We start from the raw sequence: 27224 nt of genomic DNA, 5'->3' as shown, positions 1-27224 counted from the left end.
TGAATAGCCTACACAATAATGCGCTTAGCTGATGCAACAAATCTTTTTCCACCATCACCAGAAAAATACCCAAAGTGCCAGTTTATGTGGATGAGACTTTTCATTTAAAGCTATCATTAAGCCATATCTTATTTATTTTTATTAATTGAAGCTTAGAATTAGTGAGAAATTAATTTAATATAAATAAATATAAATATAATTAAATATATATTTCACTAGTTGAATGATTCCTTCTACAAACAAAAATAAAATGACCTACTAACAGTTATTGCAGTTATCTATCTTGTTTTGAATATATAAGAAAAACACAATTAAATATTAGCTTTAGTAACTTTGAACTTAATTTCAATTCAGAGAATCCTCTTCAAAGCTAGTCAAGGGAATCACAACAGTAGCGACAACATACATTATGTTTAAACAACGGGTGATTTGTTTCTTCCTTTTGTGGTCTGCAATGAAAGCTGCTACTCAAAGTGGAGCCTATGATACAGACAATGAACTAGCAGATCTTCAGGAACTAATTAGTAAGCACTTTTTAAAATATGAAATTATCAAGTTTCTAAATTGAAACTTACATCTAAGATTCATATTTTCTTGCAATGTTATATCTAGCTTACTTATAAATATACAAATGTAATGGTCTTCTGATGCTTGTTAGCTTAAGAATTGTAAAATATTTCAACTATGTTGACCAAATTCAATAAAAACAAATCATATTATTCAGCCTCCACTATCTTATCTTATCTTACAAAATATAAACATAACTTCAAAAAAGAAGATTACATCCTACACGTGTGGCTATGTCAATCTAGTCAATCTAATCATGCATATGCAAGTTAATTAATTATTTAAACTCTTCCAAGTTGTTTTCTTGACTGATTCAGGCAACCCATTCCATGCTCTAATAGCATTAGGGAAGAAGGAGCATTTGTACAACTTTTTTGTAGCATATGGAATGAGAAATGTGCCTTTATCTTAGTGTCTTTTGGGTATTTTATTAGATTTTTTATTTGAAGAACATGGTTCAGTGTTTTAATGTATGATTGCCACTTAACTTTTAAATCTTCTTTCCTGAAGGGTTTCTAAATTTAATGATTTTACTAAAGGTTTTAATCTAATCAAATTTGAATATCCATTTGTTATGAATCAGTAAAACATAATTGCTTTTTCAAAATGTTTCTCTTTTTATAATTTATGCCTTTTTGATTTGATGCAAGAAGAGAAGTCATTGAAATGTTTTACGCTCATGTGTTTTCTTTCCAAAGTGGATAGTGTCCTTATTGCTGGGAAGTCCTATTTTTATGTTGGTGAGCGGCTAGAACTGAGATGTAACCTTTCTACTAAGTATATAGGTCAAGGCTACACTGCTCAAAATATCAGTTTTACTAAGACAACACCCTCTAAGGTAAAAATAAAGTATCAAGTGTCTGCATGATTTCCAATTGTTTTTACATATTCTAATGTATACAAAACTTTATTCACAAAATCAGATAGACACACAAAATATACAAAACTTTATTCACAAAATCAATGGAAAAAAAAAAGAAATTTTTAAACAAAAATGTCTAAGAAAAATCTTAAAAGACAACAGCCACCTGCTTCATCATAACTACGTCAAGTCGTCGTGAAGTGGGCGACTACTGTCTATCAAAACAACAGAGCGTTGTACCTTACTCGGTCATACTATATCAATGCCACTCGTTGATCAGGAAATATGAAAAGGACCAAGATGCCTGTGTGTAGTCACTGAATGAACTCTTTATGTTGTGTCTGTTCTATTTATGTGTATGTTTCTGTTGTGTTGTCTTTATATGAGAAAAGAGTCCTTGTAATCAGAACAAATTTCCATAAGGATCAATAAAGCAGTCTTAGTCTTAGATAGACACACAAAATATACAAAACTTTATTTACAAAATCAGATAGATTGAAAACAGAAACTAGAACAGGGATGCCCAAAATAGAGCCCTAGGGCCACATCTGGCCAGCCAAAGTATCGGCACGTAGTGCAGAAAATCAACAAAAAAGTAATGGTTGTAAAAGTGATTTTCTTTCTTTGCTGTTTTTTTTTCTATAATATTCTAATATTCAGATCAATATTTTTCTTGAAGAAAGAGAACAATGTTTATGTTTTTGGCGACATATGTTGAAAATTATTATTAGATCTTGGAAATTTCCGCTGCTGTCTGAACTGGCTTTGTTCTTGACATCTTGTGTGTCTGACATAGGGAATTATTACTGCATTTTGGATTGTTCTTATTTGTTATCAACACGAGAGGTACTATGTCATTTGTCATTGTGCGACAGATGGACAGATCTTTTTTTTTTTTGTGATTGTTTTTAAGGAACATAAAAGAGCATAATGAAACCACACATAAAAAGTATGGTGACATTCTTAATTTGAGCTTTGTTACTTCTATAGATTGGAAGACTGGTGAGAATATTAACCAAAAAGAGACAAGAGTTGCTCACATTGCTAACAAAAAAATGAATATATTTTTCAGATGCACGAACAAGTGTTTGTTAGCAGTAATGATAAAATTTGTCCTGAAAAGTAGCATGTAGTTGAATCTGTGAACCTTTTCTAGCATGACTTGGTGAGGGGAAGATAGGGGTACAAATCTCCATCGCAAACCATGAAACAAAGTAGCATATTTTGAAGTGTTTACTATTGCCGCTGATGATTCCACTAATCTACTGAATCTTTTTTGAAATCACTAAAAGTTAGCAGCTATGAGGAGGATATATGGGATCACCACTGGTGAAGACCTGTTCAAGGAACTTTCTTAAAAGATCTTTCACTTCCTTTGGAAAAATTAATGAGAGTGACTTCTGATAGCACAAGATATGTGGTTTAATGTCACAGTGCACTGGCAGCAAGAATATTTAATAAGTCTAACAGAACCAAACCTCTGCAGCTTCTATGATGACATTTTCTGTTACAGTGCATTGTTTTGGTCAAGCAGAAGAAAGGTACAAACACATTTTGTTTTTAAATTGAGAAATTTTAAATTTTATGACAGAGAAATCATTGCAAGTGCCTCAACTGAACATGGTTGTATGATTTGGTGATTTTTTGCAACATGAGTATTGGAAATTAAAATGGCCTGCAGGACTAATAAGGTTGGGCTTATTGAACTAGAACATAGAAGTCATTAGTATGTTTCCAAATATTGTTAAAACATCTGAAAATTAATGAAAAAACAAGACATTGAAGGCAGACTAGTCAAATTTGTCTTTTTCTGTTGTCATCTAGAGTTGTCTGCTCTGAATTCAAATCCAAGAACAAACGGAAACAATATTGTCTCTGGAACTGGGAAAACCCAATGATGTCCCATAAATGACAGTGAGAGACACATCATTGTGTAAATTTATTATTCAATGAGAACAAAATAAAATTATGCTTGGCATCAACTAAAAATGTCAATTTATCAAAGATTTGTATTCAGCATGAGCTACGACTCAAATGCTGAAATATTTTCTCTTATTCTCATTCTTTCAATTTTTGTTTTTTTTAAATACGATTATTTAGTGAAAATGTCAGGTGTTATGAAAAGAAACAAGGTTTTAATGAAATATATGGTCTAATATTTGGTACCATAATTCTTCAACTATTGATATATTGTTTAATTGGTTGTACAATTTCTCATTAGGTTCTTTGACTATGCATTTCTTCGTTAGACTGTCTAAAATGATTGAATTAATACTATTTAATTCATGCAGTTAAAAACTATGTTTAAACATTTTCAAATAGGTCTCAAATCTGCAAATATTTCTGCTTATAGAATTTATCTGTAGAAAAGAAACTCTTTTTTGTTAATCTTCAATTTTTTTTTATTTTTGTAGCCAAAGACAAATGTAACATGTGTTGAGAATCAAGTTGTTGATGAGAGCACTGCCATGCTGGTTATAAATAATGTTTCTGTGGATGATAGTGGAACATATTACTGTTTGTTGGGAGATTGCAACAGTCATCAGTTGATTGGAAATTTCAATGATATCAAAGTTGAATGTAAGTTTATAGTGAAAGTATTCTTGTTACATACTTTAGAGAAATGTGAATTTTAATCTGTTAAGATTGGAAGAGGATGTATGTATTGAGATTGTATGAAGATATATTATCTGTTGATACATATGTAAAGATGTATGTGATGGAAATGTATCAGTGTTAGTCTTTTGAATTTCTCTTAGAATTAGGTATTACTGTTAGAGTTGTATAAAATTGCATAAAACAAAGTCTACAGACAACTAGTATGGTATGATTGGATCCTAAACTGTTAAGTTTTACATTATCAATAGTAAATTCATTTTATTTGTTCTTTGCTGTAGTAAATGCTTATTAATTTTCAACCTAAGAAAACGTTTTCTCCTTGGTAATGCTAAAACTATTCACCAAACAAGCATTTCTTGTTGAATTGTTGAATTTTCCAGTAAAGAGCATAGATCTGTGTCTTAGTGTCCCATTTGAAACAAAAACAACCTTAAGAACAGAAAGTTATAGATTTAATGTTCAAGGTTTCCTGCAGCCACAACTAGTAGGGCATGAAAGGTGAGAGGTGTTAAGGCATGAGAGGGCCTGAAAGAGGTGGTAGGGCATGAGAAGGCCTGAAAGAGGTGGTAGGGTGTGAGAAGGCCTGAAAGAGAGGGTTGGGCATAAAAGGTGAGAGGGCCTGAAAGAGATGGTAGGGCATGAGAGGTGAGAGGGCCTGAAAGAGTTGGTAGGATATAAGAGGTGAGAAGGCCTGAAAGAGGACTGGGCATGAGAGGTGAGAGGGCCTGAAAGAGAGGGTAGGGCATGAGAAGTGAGAGGGCCTGAAAGAGGTGGTAGGGCATGAGAAAGTTGGCAGAGCATAAGAGATGTGATCTCATTTTAGAATAAATGAATGGTTTATGAGATATCTTGTGATTAATCAGTGATGAAATGAATGAGCATAGGAAGTGGGTTAAGCTATTTTAATCATGAGCTATTTCACAAGTATTGTTTTCTAAGTGTATTTTTTTAAGATGAGTTGTGAATTAGTTTCTATATTCTAATTTTTTTCAGTGTCTTTAATTATCTTTGCTTCAATTATTCCTTAATTTATTGTTCAGATAAACCTAAGGAAGTGGAAAATTTACTCTGCTATCTTTATAACTGGAAGGAATATATCTACTGTACTTGGCAGCTGTCTGAGCCTTATGTTGGCAATGACACACATGTCCAATTCGTGTTCAATTCTGACCAAACACAGTAAATATTCTCTTTTAGAGCTATTGATAATTTTAGATTTGATCTAAAAAACAATATAATAGATTATAAAGTTACTCTTAGAAAAAAGAATGCATTGTCATATACTTAATAATAATAAGGCTTGTCTTTGAGTCCAAAGATTAATGAGGAATTCAGTATTTCGTGTAGATACTCAGCCCCCCTTTGACATACATATTTTGCCACATCCACCACAGGGATAACCATTGTCTGCTGGTGGCCGATTTAGATTTTACTTTTGCGTTCTACCTCTGTCCAGTGGATTCTAAATACTATGGTCAATGGTTAAACTTGTGTCAAATTAAAAAGTCCATTAATCAATAAAATATCTAGATGCATGAGAAAATGCTTAGACTGATCCAATATAATGGATCTATCTCATATATTTATATTTTTTTTATATATATATTTTTTTGAGATAGTTATAACTAATTTTAAGGACTGTCATCAGGATATAAATTTTAAATGACTTAAAATCTTGAGTTACAAATGATTGGTTTTATCCTTGGATATAATTATTTTAGATAGAAACTAGTATACTCAAATACAAATGACATTTACTTTCATTTGTATTGATGAAGTTTTGTGATAAGTGAGGCTGACAAGTTTTTAAAAGTCTACCTTTTAAAAATTTTATTTAAAAATATTCATTACAAAAATTACAATAGAAATTATATTACAAACTACTAATAAATTATTGAAGTAAATGTCTACCTATCAATGTGTTTTGAAATAATCATGTGTTGATTTATTTCATTTTTTGTTTTAAAAGGTAGCAGGAATTAAAAGCTAAAAAGCTTGACATGAAGAAATTCTAGCACAAAGAAAAATGACATTGAAAAAGATTTAAATCTCTGCTCTATTTTAACCTTTTTTAAACAAATGTTGCCAAGCTTTCTTTATAACTTCAGTAACTGACCAAGTCAAACTGGTGTGTTGTGTACTGCTGAGTGTTTCTCAAGGAAGGGAGGACAATGCTTTAAAATTGATGGCTGCAAATGCTCAAAGCTGAATATTCTAGTCATATTTTGGTCATTAGGGAAGGCAATTAGTATAAATTTTAATAAAAAGTATTTTATCTGTGGGTTTGTTTCAACTTACAAGAAGAGCAGATTCATTGACATTATCATCTCTTAAGAGATAAAAAAAATAAATTGAAGCACATTGACAGTGTTTTCTTTAAACTTATTTTAGCATCATTTCATGGATAATTTTTGTTTTGTCTTACAGAGATGTAGTTCAGAATTGTCCCAATCTTACTAAAACTAGCTGTCGCTTAGACTTTAGTGGTAGCTCAATATACATTATTGAAATCAGTGTTATTAATAGCAAAACCAAAGATAATGCAAGTATTATATATATTATGGAAATCAATGAATCTGGTGAGTACTAAATCTGGCAAGTTGCATTTAGATAGTAAAAATATTTTATTTAATCTTATGATATAAATCTTCCAAAAGGAAATATATAAGTGGTCAATGATATTAATTTGAGATTTAAAAGGATTCTAATCCTCTTGTTTGAAAAAATGATATGTTAGCTTATCCACAACATAGACTAAGACTACACATTTTTTATCCTTTTTTTTAAAACAACTTTTTAAAATAATTCCCAATGCATTGTTGAAGAATGGGTTGCTTACATATAGTTCTGAGTCCTTTATCCTTTGCTTTTTTTTTTTTAATTTGTTCTTGACAAACAGTTTTTTTTTTTTTTTTTTGTTTTGTCATCAAATTTTTGACTAAATGTTTCTTTGCTCCCACTTTCCCACACATTGCCTACTAGCTAGCATTGTTCTTTTTGTGACGTATTCAGCCTTAACATCTCTTTTCTTGACATTGAGTTAAAACATTTTTTTCCTAGAGCTTAAATGCTGTCAGGTCATGAATCTTAAGAGTTTAATTAGAAGTGCTGCCTGGTCATGAATCTTAGAGCTTAATTAGAAGTGCTGCCTGGTCATGAATCTTAGAGCTTAATTAGAAGTGCTGTCTGGTCATGAATCCTAAGAGTTTAATTAGAAGTGCTGTCTGGTCATGAATCTTAGTGCTTCATTACTAGTGCTGTCTGGTCATGAATCTTAGAGCTTAATTAGAAGTGCTGTCTGGTCATGAATCTTAGAGTTTAATTAGAAGTGCTGTCTGGTCATGAATCTTATAGTTTGCTGTGCACTGAACGTCTTCATGTTTTCTCTAGTGAACAAGGGAAAAATGTATTTTCTCTTCTATTTGTAGTGAAACCAGCACCTGTCGACAGAGTAACAACTGAAGGTCTTGGAGATAAAGGCTGTTTTAACATTAGTTGGAGTCACTCTGCTAAAAACTGGAGCAAATTTTTTTTGGTCTACATACAACAGCTGGGCAGTACGGACTGGAAGGTTCATATAAAAAGATTTAAATCTCACACTAGTCAAATATTTGTTATTTAGTAATGCACATTAACTGCTTAAATTTAAAAAGAACATTATATTCTTTGCATATCCACATGACAATATAGTCTTGCATGTCTAATTAAATAATTAGTATAGAGGGAATTCTTATGGTCTGACAGTTACACTGGGCAGGGCACGTATCCCGTATTGGGGACAAACTTATGCCAAAAACAATCTTTTTTTGGTGAGCCAAAAGGTGGTCGATGTGACAGAGGTGCCCCATGGAAATGCTTTAAAGACCAGCTTAAATGCCAACTTACCTTAGCTGACATAGAAGAGAGCACCTGGTTGCATGCCTCAAAATGAGGCAAAATATGTAGGTCACAACTGGGGCTGCCTATTCACAGGAAATACTGCATTCCTCATTAATCTTCGGACTTGAAGACAAGCTTTATTATTATGATATTCAACATTTAGTTTGCATGGCTCAACTTCCTTCTAACATGATACTTTGAGAAATAAGAATGTTAACGTGAATTTTGTAAACAGGTTCTCAACTTATTTAATGAGAACATAATTATAATACACAACCTTATACAAGTTATACACAAGTTTTTTACTAATTTATACAGCTAAATCAAGATCTTTGACATGACTAGTTCATGTTTACTGCAAATTTCTGAAATTTTAAAATGTAAAACCACACCTATTCAATGTCAGCACATGAGACCAGACATTAGCAATGGCTAAACATATGAATTAATTACAATAGTTTGGTATTTTTTAGATTCTGACTCATTTTTTTTTCATAAAATAGGCAATTTCACACAAAAAAATTACATTGGCATAGCATTAATTTGGAAATTATGAAAAAAAATAGTTACAATGGCAAAGTACAATTTTGAAATGACCAAAAATAGTTACAATGGCATAGCACAATTTTGAAATGACCAAAAATAGTTACAATGGTGTAGCACAAATTTGGAAATGACCATCAAATCAATGCAAACAAAAATAGTTCATTACATGGACTCAACGTTTCTAGAGTTGGAGACTGGAGTTTGAGAAAGCTAGTCAAGAGTTGTAAGAGTATCAATGTTTTTCCTATTGAAGATAAGGAGTTTGTAATTTACTATAATAATAATAATATATTAATTTATAGAGTGTTGTTAACAAACCTGATGTAGGCTCAAAGTGCTGTGATAACATAGCAAACACAATCACAACAGCTTAAATGACAAACTAATCTAAAAAAGTTTTGAACAGATAGGTCTTAATAATGTTTTTCTTGAATGTAGTGAAGTATGTTGTCTGTCTGAGATCAATGGGGAGTGATTTCCAAACCTTTGGTCTGTGTATTGAAAAAGTCTGCAAACCATAACTTTGAGGGAGAAACATGGCATCATGTTTCTAGCATGCATGGAATGCATATGTGTACTTAGTGTGGATGTTTTATTCAATGGGTGCCCTCCCATCGTGGTTTGGTCAGTAACAAAGGAGCTGACTTTTTAGCAAAAGCTGCTTGTCTGATACATTGCAATAGCTGAGACAAGATCAAAAGACCAGACCATAAAGATACATGTTGGCAATTAAAGGAAGAAGAATAGGAGGTCCTAGCCCAGTTCACAGTCAGTCATTGCCCAATCGGCACTACATCACCATTGCAGAGAGCTTGAAGAAACAATAGACCACATTTTGTTAGAATGTCACATCTTACTTGATTCGAGACAAGGAGTTGAGAGAGGAAGAACTGGTTCATGATGGTTATGGTAACCCTAAAATACACTGCCCAATTTCTTTCACATACTCTATGTCTCCGCTTGATGCTCCTCATGAAAGGAGTTTCAGATGCTGTAGTGTTAATAGGTACAGCAATAATAAATCAGTGACATATACATTTAGAAAAAAGAATTTTATTTTAAGAATATTATTATATGTATTAACTTTTTATTTAGTATTTGATCTGATAATTCTTTGCATTATTTGTAATTTCAGCTTAGAGAAAATGGAACATCTGAGTATTTGAAAATCTGTGATATTGGTCCTTATGTTCCTATCAATGTCTCTGTCTTTTGCTGTCCTAATCATCCTTATTCTGGGTACTGTAGTAATCCTTCAAATTTCAGTTACACTACCCCTCAAGTTGGTAAGTACTTAGATTAGTTAACTTAATTATGCTAGATATTTTATTTAAAGAACAAGGTCACATGTATAGGCATTTTAATAATTTTGAATAGTGTTGTGGTACATTTTAGATTTTGGGCATAAGAATTGGAAGTTGTTTTTTTTTGTTTTATAGCTTAGTGATGGATTTCGCATGTGTTATACTTGTATTTGTTCTTTGAAGTTGCAGCCGCGTTGGCCTATTTAACACTCTACACATTTACAATCGGCTATCTGTGCACAATTATTCTTAAAAGAAACAATTTGCATGTAAGAATATTACCATTCTAACTTCTTTTACTACCCATGTAACATAAAGCAATCAATGGTCTCCTCTCTAGCTTGGACTACATTCTTTTTTCCCTGATTTGCCTTTTTTATGTTGAAAGTATTACTATTCTCCAGTATACTAAAAAAATAGATGTTTGGTTTTTTTTACTTGATATTAATGATTGTAATGATTGTTGTTTTACTTTTGTCATAGCTCCATTATTTGGACCAGAGTCTTTGAATGGAAGTTACATTACCCAAAATTGTATCAATGGTGCTCCAAGAAATGTAACCATTTTTTGGAAGGTATATGCTAGAGACAACAGAGCTTTTAAGAATGTTTTTTTTTTCTAAAATAAAAACTTTGTTATAGTAATGTAGAGCTGCCTTTTACCAAGATTTTGATGGGGCATTAGTTGTTGTTTTTTCTGTCAGACATATAAAAATCAAAACTGTATGGATACAATACAGAACTTACTGTAAAAGATATTGAAATTGTTGACATTCTTGATCTTACAAATTTAGTTTCTCTACAACCTTTAAGAAGTAAAACTTCTATAAAGATCACAGTTGTCAAATACATTGTAAAATATTATTTTATTGCCACATCTAATTCTGGCTTTCATATTACACTTTTATTTTCAAGCATTCTCATATTATTCTGAGCTATTGGAATAGTATCTATTGACCTATGGCCCTTTATGAACTGAAACTTATTTTCCAAAATGTTTGTTAAATTAAATTAACTAGACTATCGCATCTATATCTTTTAGCTACTCTTATGAGATATATAAAAACTTAGAAAATATAGTCTGAATTAATGAATGCTTTTTGAGAATATTGTTGTCATGTTATTTGTAGGATGTTATCAAAACAGCTCAAAATGGGCTAATAAGTGCTTACCAGATCAAATACAGTTCCAGTGTAGTAAACCTTAAAAGTGATAAATACCAGGCAACTATACAACTCCCATGTCACTCAAGTGCAGAAGTAGAGATTTCTGCAATAAATAGTGCAGGCCGATCAGTTCAACCAACTTCTCTACTCATTGCACCTTTGGAGTTTGAAGGTTTGATATTTACATTTTTCTAATAATTTATTTTTATTTAAAAGACTACAGCTTTAAACTTTTCCTAACTTCAGTCCCAGTAAAAGTCATCCTGATTGCTTCACAGTTATTGTCACCTTGATTTTTTTAAATTGTTTTATTATGAGTCCTCCTAATCTTGGTGAACATACTGCTGTTCTGTTTGAGCAAGTCAGAAGACAATACTTTATTATTCCAAAAATAATTCAAACTTTTCTAAGATGAAATAAGTGGGCTAAAAACAGAGTGCTAAAGCCTAAAGATATATGGAATACATTTACTTCCAGGAAGAATTTGAATGTTTTGCAGCTTCTCTTCAGATTTCTGAGAATCTCTGAAGTTTCGAGTAACTCAGTCAAATTTCATTTTGGACTTGCTTCTACCCATTATTCTTGAAGATTGCCTGCTGCTGTGATGCAGGGGACTTAGAATCTAGGCAAGACATGTCTGTGCCTTCTTACAAACTATCAATGGAAGACAAGCAGTATACATGGTCCAATACATGTATCTAAATAAACATATCTTAGTGAACTTAACTAATATGTATTTTGAAATCTCTTACAAAACTATACTGATTTCTAGTTCCAGAAATAATTGAAACATCCCTAGCTCTAGAAATGAAGAATGGCCTAATACAAGCTCACTGGGATACAAACAACATAAGCATCTATTCATACACTTTGTTTTGGTGTCAAGCTGCATTTACTGGTTATTGCAAGGTGCTTTTTTTTTGTTCTTGTTCATCCTTTTTTCTAAATGTTTTATAAACTGTTAAGTAGCACACTATTTTTATTTTCAAAATGATCTTTCAAGTTTCACATTAATGAATCATACCTTATGAATTGGATTCAATATAACTCGGTCCTTAATGGTCTCCTCCTAGTTTTTAATTTAACACCAGAGCCAGCTCTGATAGTTTTAAATCTGCTACCCAATGGTCACTCATGACAGTTAAAAATCAACTAGGCAAGGGTCAACTCTGTTTAAATCTAACACCCAGCCTCACCTCTGATTGGCAGTACAATCTTAAGGCTTATGTTTATAGTGAGAAAATGCTCTGGTTTTAAGTGTGATAACCTTAGTGTATATTGAATGAAATTGGACTGTGAGATTTCCTTAACTGTTTTCTCCTTTGTTTATAACCTATAGAAAATCAGGATTTAATTAATCAAATATTTATGTTAAAAATATGAATAAACATGAAGCACTTTTTTTGTGGGGGTATTGTGTTAAAAAAAACAACAACAAAGTAGAAAAGTAGTTAGTCATTGACCATCAAATTTCAATAGAAAGTGTAGATAAAACAAAACATTTGTTTTGAAACATGATCACATCACTCTATCCAAAACTGTGTTAAGAATGCAATTAACACCTAAACTCAAAAGTTGTTTATCAGATTTATGACTACAGAGAGAAATAGTGTCATGTTGAATCAAATAAGAATCTGGTTCATAAGAAGAAAAATAGAAGAATTTCATTGAGGTTTTGGATGTGATTAAAAGCACATAAAAGCATACCCACTCTCTCTTTGATATTATTGTTTATGTTATTATATTACTCAGTGAAAATAGTACAAAATAATTTGAACTTATATACAAAAAACTTGATAAAAGATATTGATCTATATGAAAGTGGATTAAATTATTGAAAAAAAAAAGTTTAACTGCTTATCTTCTGCATTTCTCTTTTTTATACAGGGAGAAATATTCTGGAAGTCAATTCCAAGCAATCAGTCATCAACCACAATATCTATTTTTAATCCACTGGAATTTAACTTTGGTCTAGCTGTGACAGATGAAGACCGAGGGAAAACATCTCCTATGGTCTGGTTTGAATGTTACTATGATCCAGATAAATCCTTGCGTAGGTTATTTCTATCTTTTTGTTCAAATAAGACTTCTTAATAAATGTTTTTTATGTGAAACATTCTGAAGGGCCAAGTGTGATTTCTTAAATTTCTTTTGTTCTTTAAATTCTAGCAAAGATTAATGGTATAGATGTGTTGGCCTTGGAATCGTCAGTCACTGTCAAGTGGGATCCGTTGAAGTGCTCTAAATCTTTCAACTATAAAGTGACTAATTATATAATCAAATATTGTGTGATAAATTTGTGTTCAGGTAAGTCATGTGACCTAGTTGTAGACCTTTATTTTTTCATTTTAACTTTCTATCTAGGAACAAAATTCTTTGTACCGGTACTTAATTTTTTTAAAATTAAGTTTTCTAATGTAAACTGAAATACAGTTGTAAACTTAGGGAGGCAACTCAAACAAGATGTGCTTATTGTTTATTTACATTCAATATGTCAAGATGATTTGACAACAAACAGCAATTTTCACACAGAGTCTAATACTAGGATTCACCTGTCCCACTTTAAAATCTACATTTCAGACATCCTAATCATACAGCAGCAGCAATACCCTTCCCTGTGTTATTCCAGGTCCAAAAACAACAATATGTATTTATTAGGATATTATGCAAAAGATAACAAAACAATGTCAAATGGATCTCATTGATCTTTTACAAAACTTGTCAATGATACTATGGGTAGTTTATTAGACTGTTCATTGTTACTCTTGGTAATGTCTTAGGGTGTGAATTTGTGTAGGCCCTACATGTAAGAGTGGGACAGGGTAGGGGCAGTCAACAAGTTTTTTGTTCAAAGATTCTTTATCACCTTGTTTTATAATTATGCTTAAAAGGACACCCATGATAAGCTTTCTAAAAGGGCCTCGCATTTTTGGTCCAGTTAATTATTTATCTTTATAAAATTATGGCTTGAAATTAGAATTAAATCCATTTTATATTTGAATATCAAGATTTATACAAATAAATCAGAGTATTTAAATTCAAAATTCTGAATATATTTTTCTGTCAGAGTGTTTTAGCAAAGCCTTTCATTTGATTTTTCTGACTCAAAGTTTTAAAAAAATATATATTTACAACACGTGTACATCGTCTGATTATTTATTTGTGTAAAGTTTATCTTTGTAATACAGGTAGTATAAATACTTTATCTAAAATATCTCTCACTAAGCACACAACATTAAGCAACTATTAAACAATAACTTTAGTATACACTGCCTTTGTGATGTGACTATTGATTGTTTACAATTGTTTACAGATTCTGATGTGAAAACAATTGAAGTTGAATCGACAAAATCTTTCTACAAAATCTCTAATCTGGATGCTGAGACAAAGTATCAAGTTAGTTTGTCTGCTAAATCTGAGAATACTTCTGGACTAGACTCAGAATGGATCCAGTTTCAGCCTATAGCCCCGAAAAGTACAGACATTTATACAGATTTATCTATTTAATTCCAAATGCTAAATAACAATCACAAACAGTTTGATTTTTTAATTTTTAGTCTAGGAAAAATTCTTGAACTTCAAAATCTTAGCATAATTTAGCAACATTTTTAAATGTGGCTTGTTATGGAGGAAAACACTAAGGGGAGTTAACAGATTGGTGACTATGTTTACAATCACTGTTTGCTATAGTTTGATCCCTCGCTGAATGACACTATTTAAAATCATTAAAGTTCATTCTCTAATCAGAACTTATACTTTTAAAAAGCTCTTAAAATAACTTGAATCTAATTTAAAGCAAGACACCATTGTTGAGGGGGGTGTTAGTTGGAATGATTCTCTCAGTGCTGACTGTCAGATTCTGACATTGTATTGGCAGCAACAATAACACTTGGAGACTTGTTGCTCTAAAACCATAATTATTACAATACAATATTTCTGCCAAAAGATCATTTCAAAACTACAAGAAGTGATTCCATCCAAAACAATGGCATCTATGGTATTACAAACCAGTGGAAGCGTTGCTGTGCACACAAAAGTTAGACAAATGCTCATTGCTACTTTGGATTATCCAGTTGTAAAACTAAGCATGATGTCACTAAAGTTTTGAAACAAAAAATTGTATTTACAGACTAGACAATCATAGTTGATGCACAGCACAGTTTCAAGAGATATTTGAGGGTAAGATCTCAGTAATGCTGATTCAGAATTAAAAAATGTGACAGACAAGTTCATTAAATATTTTGTAACAAAATCAGTAGAGACTGGTTCATTGAGAAAAATTTAATGAAAATCCTAAAAGAAAAACATTTTTGCCATTGCCAGTCAGACTTCTTGCAGCCCTGTTGTCTCTTTGTGAACCAACAAATAAACAATAGTTGTGTCCTTAACAAAAACAAAACATATCTTAAATAGTTAATATTTACCTGCTACAGAATTGATTTTGCTACTGAATTCTTGCTTGCCTAATTAAGGCTCTTTATTGCCCAACACTCTAGGCATTGTAGCACTAAGAAGATTGGAGGGTTATTTTAGCTAGAAAAGCTGACACAATCAATCCCTGTGCAGAACACCATATGTAGCTCCTTAACCACACAAGATTGAAGACAAGTTTTGAAACATGAAATTGTGAACCTATTAACTTTCTTAATAATGTCTTCTCAACATTTAAAAGGTTGAAGACAAGGATCCTGGCATTTGGACATTTATGGTTGTACAACAGCATTCTTCATTTCACAGGAAGACTAAAAACTTTAACATTTTTTTGGTAACATTTTTCTATTGCTTATGACCATTAAGATCTTGGATCCTGTATGAAAAAGGTAGCACATTTAGCTTTACTTTCAATTGAGAGAATGTATTCTATGATCCTCTTGACCTGCTCAATGACTCTGTAGCAGGTTGAATATTAACTGAAAACCAATGTGGTTTAGAGCAATTAGAGGCATTAAAGAATTTGTTTTTGCTAAGGATGCATGCAAAACAAAAAAACAATGAACAGAACTTAAATTTGGCTGCTGACTTGATGTCTTACTAAGGCTTTTATTAAGAGGAAGTGGGATGGACTGTGTTTTTTGTTTCAACTTGGTTGCTCTTTCAAAGTTCCTCATTACTTTCAAGTTGCTGTATAAAGGATAAAAAGGCTAAATTAGACACAGTGATGACCTTGTTTGCTTATTCTTTTTTTTTTAGTGCCTTTAACATGATGAACAAAAATTAAAATACATATTACATTTCTCCTTCAGATATTTTAAATGCTCTAAATCTAAAATTATCATTGATTAGCTCAGTAAAATATTATTGTTAAACAGTATGATTGAAATTCCTTCAAAAAAGAGATAAAAAGAAAGACATGCTTGATATTGGTATCTGAATAAAAATCTCTTGTATATATTTTACATGTTTTGGATGTTCCTTCAGAGTTGAAGTGTATGAACCTGGGGCCATCGAATTGACTGAACGACAGTTCAGCGATCATACCACATGACTAAACAGCCATCCATATGTGATCATAACACACAGAAGGAAATTGGTTCTAGAAAATATGATCTAATAGTTTTTGTTGGCTTCCTTCATTTTGACTTTGTTGAAAACCAATACAAGATTTAGAGTAACTAAGTACACATTTCTACAACTCTACATTGTGCTAATAGTTTTTGAGAAATGAGAGGAAAAAAGTCCTATGGTTGGTTCATTTGTTTTTACACTGAAACACATATTAACATTATTTCTAACAAGCTAACTCTTTTGAAAATGTACAAGATATGATTAAAGATCTTATATATTATATTTTATCTAAAAGCAAACCAGGGTCTAATTTCACACAATATTGCAGAATGTTAAAATTTGTTTGCACTCAACACATTCATTAGAATGTGCATGTTCTCCTTGAGATAAGAATTGAAGTTCATTGGAACATTATTATTATTGGGTTTGTTGAATTAAAAAAAAAAGGTCAAACATGATAAAACTTATTTAGACAGCGAAAAGAAAATCTTAATCGACCACACGCAGACAATGGTTAAGCTAGCCCTGGATGTGGCTAAATATGTAGATCACAGCTGGGACTGCATAGCCATGGGAAATATTGCATTCCTCATTAATCTTCGGACTCGAAGACAAGCCTATTATTATTATTTTATTCAATTCATTTTAAGAATGAAATAAATCCTTACACTTCTCTTAAAAATAATGTATATATTATGTATTTTGAGCTTGCAATCACTGACTAGATATTGTATTAAAAGCCATTCTACCAATAAAGATATTTTAACCTTAGCCTGACCTAAGATACTGGTGCCACATGTAATTTACTTTTGATTTCTATGTCCTAATATAATATTCCATTTGTCTTTAATAATGAATTTGTAAAAAACCTATTGCCTACATGTCTTTTTACTCAGGTATAGTAAAGATAGTTGTACCCATAGTACTTGGAACAACTTTTGCAATAGTTATAATAGTTCTTGCAACCATTTTATATAGGTGAGTGATGTATATATATATATATATATATATATATATATATATATATATATATATATATATATATATATATATATATGTTTGTAGCACTTTATAGATCTATTTAAGTTAAAAGCTGATTTGGGTTATTTTGAACTATTTTAAGTATCATGTAGATCTAATTGCTTACAATCAAATTATTTTTCTGTACTGCTTGTGTGTTGAATAATAGTCCTTTAGTTTTAAAATGTTTGAATATATTTCATTTTATAACATTAATATTCAAATCACTATTACACTAGCATTAATTGAGATAGAATTAACAAAATCATTCTTAAAAAAGGTATAATATTTTACCATTAATGATTGTTTTTTTGCAAGAAATTTATATAACTGGGTATTAGTTACTAAGCTTTATAATTAAACTGCCAGATGCTTGTCAAATGTACAAACTAAGTATGTGTGGCTTAGTGACATAATCTGCTTGTTTACAAAACTGAGGGGGGATCAACTTTTTAAATGAAAAAAATTTGACTCGAGCTGATTTATGTTTGCTGAGCTCCCAAAGACAGCACTGAAACCTTCACCCAGATACCCTTCCCTCGACATATCCACATTCTCTAGGAGCATTGAAGACACTAGCAAAAATAATAATGAATTAATAATTAGAGTAAATTATACAAATAAGTGAATCAAAGATTTAACTACTCTTCTAGTTAACTGGCTTAATATAATGAATGTTCTAACCAAGTTTTGATTCACTGTTCAGGACTATATTCAATTAGATTTCATTAGATAAGGATTAAAGGCGAAGTTTGGGTAAATTTTTTTAATTTTAGTAATTTAAGGTAAGGTTTAGGTAAAGAAAGCTCTTTTTTAGATTCAGAATGTATTTATGCAAGTGTTTGTCAGTATTAGGAATTTAAGGTAAGAGGTCATTGGTAAAAAAAAGATGCATTGATTTTTATTTGTGGCAAACCTAAACAAAAATATTTTATAGCACTTTCATTCATGACAGCTGAAATCTCTAAGTTAGAGATAATGTTTTATAGATGAACTTTATTTCACTTTCATTCATTATAACTTGCATATATAAGCTATTTATGTTCTTGCTTACAGAAAATGTTCAAGAAGTCACAAGAAATTTAGAACTTTAAATTTTGAAAAGGTGAGATCAAATTGAACAGTTATTGGATGTCATTATTTATGTCTTGTAATTCTTGATAGTTAACATGTCTAAGTTATGAAGAATCCCTATTTGGTTCTAAAGAAAATAGGTACATTCTACATATGACTGTTTGCACTAAAAGATGTTCTCTTATTTTACAAAAATGCATTTTAAATATATTTTTTTAAAATAACCTCAAATAATGTTCAAAGCAGCTCTTTTCTAAAACACAAGGGAAATTTTAGGGCTGAGTTGCATCACTTTACATGCTTTTTTTTTGTTCTAGTAGATAGTGAATCTTAAATGGAAAGTGAGATGCTTATAATTTAATTGTTATAATTATTATAATTTAAACATTCTATTTACTAGGATGCAATACAAATCGAAGGTTACAGTCCAGTCTGCACTAATATGAAATCAGTTGATACAGAAAAGGTATGTGCTAGATGCATAGGAAGTGAACAGTTTGAAAGGGAACCTAAATTCTTTTGAAATATGCATTTAAAATTTCTTAATTATGTAATGAATTAAGTCAATTAATTCTGTTTTATTGCTAGGTATTCAATAAATCCAAATCATGTACAGATCAAGACTATTGTAGGCCTAATAACTAGCTTTGATATAGCATTGCCATTCTAGTCATTGACACTTAATAAACCCATCACCACCATTTAGTTAAACAATCTTAGTCACACATTTCATTTGTAAGTCACAGCAGAAAAAGAAACACAGTGGTCATTAGCTAGATTTTATTTCATGTTTCTTGTAAGCATTTTAAAAAATCCTTTAATTTTTTAATTATCTTCTGAATGTGGAAAAAATAGTTTTTAAAATGGAAAGTTTTTTTTTTTTTTTTTTTAAATAAAATGTTTATAATCTAATTTCTAATTACACCATACTTTACATTTTGTGATATGTTAAAAAAAAAAATTTAAATTACTTTTCAACATTCATCCTGCTTAGCTATAGGTCTGTATACTAATTATTTCTTGTTGGTTTTATATGCATTATATTTGATACACTTGTCAGTGTATAGGCTATGCATATCTTATTATTCTTGTTTTTCTATCTGTGTTTATAAATATATTTATATTTGTTATTCTTCTATTTTTCAGGCTATAGAAATTGAAAATCTCAATATCAAGAGAAATGATTATGATCTTGTCATTCAAGATATCCATAGTGTAGAATCATCTGATTCCTCTGCATCCAGCTCTGACAGTAGAAGTAGATTAATTGAAAAAACTAAAACTCAGTCAAGAAAATTGGAAGAACCAGTAGAAAAAAACAACCATATTAGACTTAACGATATTTCTGTTGGCCTCATCCCCCAAATTGGGCCTGCATTGAATGAAGGTTGTTCTTCTCAAACTGAATGTGCTGACAAGGAAACAGAAATCCCTCAATATTTCAAGTTTAAGGATTCTAGCCCTGAAAGCACTGCCCAGCAGGACACAGAATCATCGCCATCTAAAACTATACCTCTAGAAACAGTGATGATTGTCCAGAAGTTGAATGGGATTGGAGAAGAGTTGTCAGCAAACTCTGAATCTCTCAGCTCAGTTAGTCCATGCTTGGAGTACATGGCATTAGATGAAGAAAACACTCTGGTGACTAGACCAAAACATGAGGAGAATCCTGCAGATCTACAAGAGGTTAATACAATCCCTGGTGGACATTCTGCATGTGTTCATGATGTTAATGCTCAATCCCCTGTGGTTTTAGGTGGAAGCTGTTCAGTTTTGCTAAGTCAAGAAATCTCAGAACCCCATTCTGGTTCTAGTATAAATGAACATTGCTACACTCAATTAAAGCAAACTGAATCTTCTTGTCCAACTACAAACAGTAATCAGGCAATCAGACCACAAATAAGAAATAACTTAGATAATAGTCGTGTAGTAAACACAGAAAATGTTAGCGCTCATGTACCTTTATATGTAACAATCTCAAGTGAACCTAACCAATCTGAGAGTGAGATAAAAAATGAGTTTGAGTGTGTTGCTATGGTGGTGCGCAACAACTTCACAAATCCACTCAGTACAGATACAAGCAAGAAGTCTAATCTTGTCCAAGGTACAAATGAAGACCTGGCTGGCAATACTTTGATACATAATTTAACTGACAGAGTTTTGACCAAAAGTTCAATCAACACTCCTAACACAGATCCCAGTAGTAGTAATTGTTTGTGCAGTAGTGATTTCTTGTCTAACACAGATCCCAGAAGTAGTGAATTTTTGTCTAACACTGATTCAAGTGGTAGTGATTTTTTGTTTAGCAAATTTTCCAGTAGTAGTGATTTTTTGTCAAATACAGGTCTGAACAATAGTTCTAATAATTTGCCTACTATTGATCTGAATAAAAGCTCTAATTATTTGCCTAATACAGGTTTAAAAAAAAGTTCTGATTATTTGTCTAACAATGGTTTGAACAATCAATCTCATTATTTGCCTGATGCAAGTTTTAACAATATCTCTGATTATTTGTCTAACACAGGATCAAACAATTGTTCTGATTATTTGCCTAATACAGGTTCAAGGAATAATTCTGATTATTTGTCTAACACTACTCCAAATCATAGTTCAGATCATTTGCCTAACACAGATTTGAACAATAGTCTAGATTATTTGCCTAATATAGGTTAGAACAATAGTCTAGATTATTTGCCTAACACAGATTTGAACAATAGTCTAGATTATTTGCCTAACACAGGTTTGAACAATAGTCTAGATTATTTGCCTAATACAGGTTTCAACAATAGCTCAGATTATTTGCCTAACACAGATTTGAACAACAGCCTAGATTATTTTCCTAACACAGGAGTGAACAATAGCCTAGATTATTTGCCTAACACAGGTTTGAACAATAGTCTAGATTATTTGCATAATACAGGTTTCAACAATAGCTCAGATTATTTGCCTAACACAGATTTGAACAACAGCCTAGATTATTTGCCTAACACAGGTTTGAACAATAGCCCAGATTATTTGCCTAATACAGGTTTCAACAATAGCTCAGATAATTTGCCTAACACAGGTTTGAACAATAGCTCTAATTTTCTTGCTTTACATAGGATTGAACAACAACAATGATTACTGGGCTAACAGGGGTTTAAACAATGGCCAAAATTAATTCCATAACACAGTATTATAGAATACCTCTGCTTTGTCTAACACAGGATCAAATAATCCTCATTATTCACCTAAGACCTAAGTTTGAATAATAACTGATTATTTGCCTTACACAAATTTAAACAGTAGCCAAGATTATTCACCTTACTCATGTTTGAATATTAGCCCAGACTGTTTATTTAACAGGTTTGAACCATAGCCCAGATAATTTATCTAACAGTGGTGTGAATAAAAACTCTGATTATTTTTCTTAAACAGGTGTGAACAAAAGCTCTATTTATAAATAATTATTCAGATTATATTCCTGAAACATGAACAATTATAGTATCATCGTCTATATTTTTTTTCTCATAATGTTCATCAATATTTTTGACACAGCTGTAAATTAATGTGCTATAGTGAATCACAGTTGAGGTACCATAGCGCAAAATAAATATGACTAAGTAAGCTGTGTGGAAAAATACTTGACTGTAAAACTGGCTCAGGCTTGTATTGGGAGATTGTTAGTTGTTGAACTTTACCTCAGTTCATTAGTCAGGAAAAAATTGTGTTTGTTTTACTGAGCACATTACATTTTCTTGACCCCAGTGTTTGGTTGTAGAAACATTTTAACTATAAATTGCTTTACTTGTGGGTTGCATAGCTTACATTGACATTTTCCTCAATTGTAAATCTAGTACCATCTAATACTTTAAATAATTGTGAGAGGTTGGACATAGGGTATTTGTCGTGAAGTTTACTAATGATAGTGTTGTTACTATGCAGTATTAATTAAAAAACAATATAAAAAACATATGAAGTTTCTTCTCTAAATCTCTCTATTTTTCACACTATTTACAAATGTTTGTTTTCAATTTTATAGAAAATATTATACTTTTTGATTTATGTAATTATTTTATTAAATATTGTTACCTCCTATAATTTAGATAGCACTTAACTTCTGTTGAGACCATGTTTGACACAAATTTAAAATACTTTTTAGAGATTTGTTGTTGTTGTTGTTAAATACACAGTCTTTCCTCTTTTTTTGTATTTCTTACTTAAGAGCGCCCCTTAAAAATGTTTACATATGTGTAATGTATTATTCATTACCTTTTCTGTTTGTCAAAAAAGAGAGATTAAAGAAAATTGAACAAGGTTCATATTGAAGGAAAAGCAAGAACCTAATAGAAGTCTTTTTTTTGTAATAATTATTTGTATTTCTATACTATACAAAGTGTTACTGTCCTTAAGTAAAAGAAAACAATGCTCAAGCAATATAATGGTTATTTACAAATAACTAGTCAAACTAATTTATTTAGTCTATTCAGTATGCCAGCATATCAAAGGGATTTGCTCTTTCATTGTGGAGATTATTCACTCAGTTATTTTTGCCCTGTTCACTAACAAAGTTTTGGACTTTTTTTTTCTTACACACCCTTCCGCATTACTCTTTTATGTAATGTTTATATAAATATATATTTTGTTTTCTTTAAGCTATGTGTTTCGACATTTACAAATAATTTCTTCTGATGAGATTATGCTTTTTAGTGATTTTTGTGCCATCATATTTATATATCATATTGTTGTATTTGTAAAGATTTACTTTAAAAAATTAAAAACAATGTTTAAAATATGATGCACCATAGGATAGTTAGCAAAGGTTTTTTCCTGTACATAAGAGCCTGTAAAAAATATTTCAGTAACTTCATTGATTTAAAATGCTGAATAACTTTAACTCTTTCTAGAAAAGTTTAAAAATAAAATAGTAATTACAAAATTAGAGTCTTGAAATATCTCTTTCACTGTAAATATTTAAAGAATCTTAACCAAGTCATTTATTTTTCTTCAACTTATGTTAAGATCTTGCAACTAAAAAAAAAAATAGTTTATAACATAATATCAAAATGAGTTTTCCTCCTGAAAATGTGTTGACTAAACAAAATCTTTTCTATGACTGCTTTATTTTTATTTGGACCATGCTCTTAAGAAAGTTGTTCAAAGTGAAAAAGAAAATGAATTGCCTGCACATTCACCCACAAAAGATGTTTACTTGTGTACATATTTGTTCTAAACGGCTCTATTCTTTCATGCTACAATGTTACTAATGAATTAAACATTTACAAACATGACATTCCATATGTCAATTTGTTCATAGTTTATTTGTCATTTGTATATAATTAGCACAACTATTTCAGATGTTATATATTATTGATTATAAAGGAAATGATAGCCTAATAATTTACAACCCAAATATTTGTTAAATGATTTTAATTAATCTTTTTTTTTAGATTTGTTCACAGTTTACTTGTCATTTTGTATATAATTAGCACAACTATTTCAGATATTAGATATTGTTGATTATAAGGAATTAATAGCCTAATGATTTACAACACAAATATTTGTTAAATGATTTTCATTAACTTCATTTTTTTTTTTTGGATTTGTTTTTGTTTTAGCTTCTACATATCTGAATGTAATACGTAATGAAAAAAAACGTTTCAAAAGAGAAAAGTTGGCTTTGTTTAAAAATTGTATTCCTTAATGTTTTTTATATTTATATTCAAGGCAAGTCCTAACTCATTAACTCATCATTTATTTTTCCATTTAGAAGCTATCCAAAATATGAAAGTTGGAACAATTATTTAATAAAATACTAACATTTTTCTTTTTTTGTTTCACTCCAAATTTTTTAGTCCAATTTTTTTTTCAATTATGGAACAATAGGGTTGCCTGGTTGTGTAGTATGCACTTTATGCTGTCATCACAATGGTCCAGAGCTTCAACCCTGCCTGCTGCCATCTCCTAGCCATCCTGAAGAAATGTCAGAAACATATAAGCAAAGAATAATAATTTCTAAAAGCAGATATTTTCCTTTTTGGAAGCTAATGCATTGAACTTGATTAGATAAATGCCAAATATCTGTAAGTAAATGCACTTTTATGAGAATTTTTATATTTATGAAAAAAAAATATTTCCAGGTATTTAGATGTAAGCTCATAAATACCTAAAATTTTTAATCTTCCCAATTTTTGTTTCTTTTCTGTTGTTGTTTTTTTTTGTATATGATCATTCTTTTTAATGTTTTTTCCCTCTGTGATGGTTTATTACAAACTACTTGTAGTGCAATAATCATTTTCTTAAGAAATGTTTTAATGCTATTTAATTAGGGTGAGAGAGTCTTCAACTAAATAAATGATAATGTTAACTTTGTTTTGAAATGTCATTATCTTGAGATTGTCTTAGTAAAGCTTGTCTCACCTTCCAGCTTGTGTTCTTCAAGAAACTAACTTTATTCAGATGTATTAGGAATTCAATGTGAATTTTTAAATGCTCACTAGTCAAAAGTTTCTTCTTTGCTCTTTATGTTCCCTGAAGCTTGACCTGATTGGTCAAACTGCTGACCTGATTGGTCAAACTGGTCATGTTTCAAATCACTTTTGAAAAATATTTGAGCCATAACCAGCATTTTTTTTATTAGCCTGTATTCGCTTAAAGTCTTGAATTGTATGTAAAAAATTACAAATAATTGTATTTAATTTAAATTTTCACTTTTAATTTCTTAGATGCAGATATGTTTGTATCAAAATGATGTCTTTCTAATTGTACTTACCAGCAGGGCCAGATTGAAGTATGTAGAGGCCCCAAGCTAGTACTTTTGTGGAGGCCTCCAACACTTTTTCAAAAGCTTGAATACAAATCCACCTCTTAATAATAATGCTCAAATCTAAAAGCATGCCATATCTTAGAAGAAAGAATTAGTGTATTAGTCAATTTAAAATCATTTTTCTTATTTTATTATTTTTTTTGTGGAAAGTAAGACCCTTGGTTCATGAACTGCCGTAAATCTGGCGATGCTGCTATACACTATACACAGACATGTCTTAAATGCTACACACTATACACAGACACGTCTTAAGCACAACAGTGTTGCCAACCATAAAATTTAAAGTATTGTTGGTACAAATGAAAAAAATACCCGGTATTCAAAATAAAAAAACTTTTCTGACATGTCGAGTTTCAGATATTTTCACATCTATCTTATAGGCCCCTCTCTTCTGATGGCCCCCAGGGCAATATATATATATATATATATATATATATATATTATATCCCAGTGTGCCCTGCCTTAAATCTGGTCCTGCTTAACCGGAGAATCTTTTGTGCATATTATGCAGCGTAAATCTTTATTATTGAGTTAAGAATAGATCTATATGTATCATTTAAATATATCAACATGAGGTCATCTCTTTAGTGAGACAATATTTCTTGTTTATTAAGCAGTGTAACTTGTTTCTATTTGAGTGGTTTTAGTTCTAAAGTGTTGACATGAGAGGAAGTAAATTCTTTCATCTTGACAACACTTAGATCTAGTCATCAGTTTCTCTGATGAGTTTTGTATATGTCTCTTACATTGTTCTGCTTTGAATCTCAGTCGTTTTGTTGCCTTGCTAATCATTGTCATTAGGAACTTGTTTTGTGTATTGCCTTGGTCCCGGTGTCAACAAAAAAGAATGATGTTGATATTTCTTGAAATGAATTTACTGACTTTATCATTGTACAATCTATGCATGTACTTCATAGTGCTTTAGATCAGCCATTGTGCCATTAAAACATTTCAAATTTGTGGACTTTCTGACTGATAACTTTAGTCTTGGGCTATTCAAAGTAGTTGCTTACAATCATATACATCAACTGACATTGCTGCAACTACTTTTTAGATTTGATTTAAATAGTTCATAATTTCTGAGTCACTAAAATGCTAAATTAAAATCATATAATTTTGTTTTCTTTAATGCTTTTCTTTAGTCTTAAAGACGTTCCATGGAACACTGGACATACTCTATGGAGTAGAGGGGGCAGTAGACCATCTTTCAGGGCTTTAGAATCACCAACACATTGGGCAATTATTGGCAGATATGGCATTCGTTTATTGTTAATTATTTTGTATGGCAACAAAGATTAAAACTACTTTTATTATGATATTTATGCATGAGCAGTAGGTCAAGCATTACCTTGAGTCCTTTACATTAGCTGTAGTATAAATCAGCGTTTATCAAACTGTTTGGCTCCGCCAAGGTTTAGGGTAAGTCGTGTTGACTAGAGGTGGTGCGAGAAGGCGTTGTTTTTTTTTTTTTTTGTAAACTTCTTGGTTATAACCTGCTTAGTGACCTATGGTCCGATGTCTTTTGTGGACCTGTGGGAAGAGAGGGCATCGGAGAGAAGGTTTCCGTGCTGCCTTTATGCGCCCAGCAAACACAATTCGAGTAGATCCTCGTTGGTGAGTAGACAAGCGATATAAGAACTGTGTGAGTCACGGACTACCTACGCAAAGCAAGAGAGAAAACTAAATTCATTTCACTTGTGCTGCCTTCAAAGAATCCTGAAAAATCACATGGCAAGAAAGAATGTGTAACACTGAGGCTACTTGGCGCTTGCTCGAGAGGGTCTTTCCAGCATCCTCATAATTCTGAGACAACGCCGTCTGTGCAGGCATGGTCATTTCCGCCGGATGAGGGACAATCGAAAGTTATCCATTATGGA

The 27224-nt window shown here is 31.2% G+C and overlaps 1 protein-coding gene across 5 annotated transcripts in view; it reads left to right on the top strand.

Moving 5' to 3' along the window:
* LOC106065441 (uncharacterized) overlaps positions 1-26311 on the top strand; it is a 38326-nt gene extending 12015 nt beyond the window's left edge. For all 5 annotated transcript variants that reach the window (XM_013224279.2, XM_013224286.2, XM_013224269.2 and 2 more), the window contains exons 3-19: positions 355-524; positions 1266-1405; positions 3844-4009; positions 5089-5227; positions 6476-6627; positions 7477-7619; positions 9609-9759; positions 10261-10352; positions 10908-11115; positions 11716-11852; positions 12831-12996; positions 13113-13250; positions 14257-14418; positions 17345-17426; positions 18525-18573; positions 18943-19008; positions 19689-26311. In XM_013224279.2, coding sequence (XP_013079733.2) covers positions 410-524; positions 1266-1405; positions 3844-4009; positions 5089-5227; positions 6476-6627; positions 7477-7619; positions 9609-9759; positions 10261-10352; positions 10908-11115; positions 11716-11852; positions 12831-12996; positions 13113-13250; positions 14257-14418; positions 17345-17426; positions 18525-18573; positions 18943-19008; positions 19689-21215 — 3633 coding nt within the window. In that variant the 5' untranslated portion in view covers positions 355-409 and the 3' untranslated portion in view covers positions 21216-26311. The remainder of the gene's footprint in view (positions 1-354; positions 525-1265; positions 1406-3843; positions 4010-5088; positions 5228-6475; positions 6628-7476; positions 7620-9608; positions 9760-10260; positions 10353-10907; positions 11116-11715; positions 11853-12830; positions 12997-13112; positions 13251-14256; positions 14419-17344; positions 17427-18524; positions 18574-18942; positions 19009-19688) is intronic.
* Positions 26312-27224: the final 913 nt, after the last annotated feature.

This window comes from Biomphalaria glabrata, chromosome 5 (genome assembly GCF_947242115.1).
Source record: "Biomphalaria glabrata chromosome 5, xgBioGlab47.1, whole genome shotgun sequence".
Lineage (NCBI taxonomy): Eukaryota > Metazoa > Mollusca > Gastropoda > Planorbidae > Biomphalaria > Biomphalaria glabrata.
Note: the sequence above shows the minus strand (reverse complement) of the source record. Positions and strands in the feature narration are given on the sequence as shown.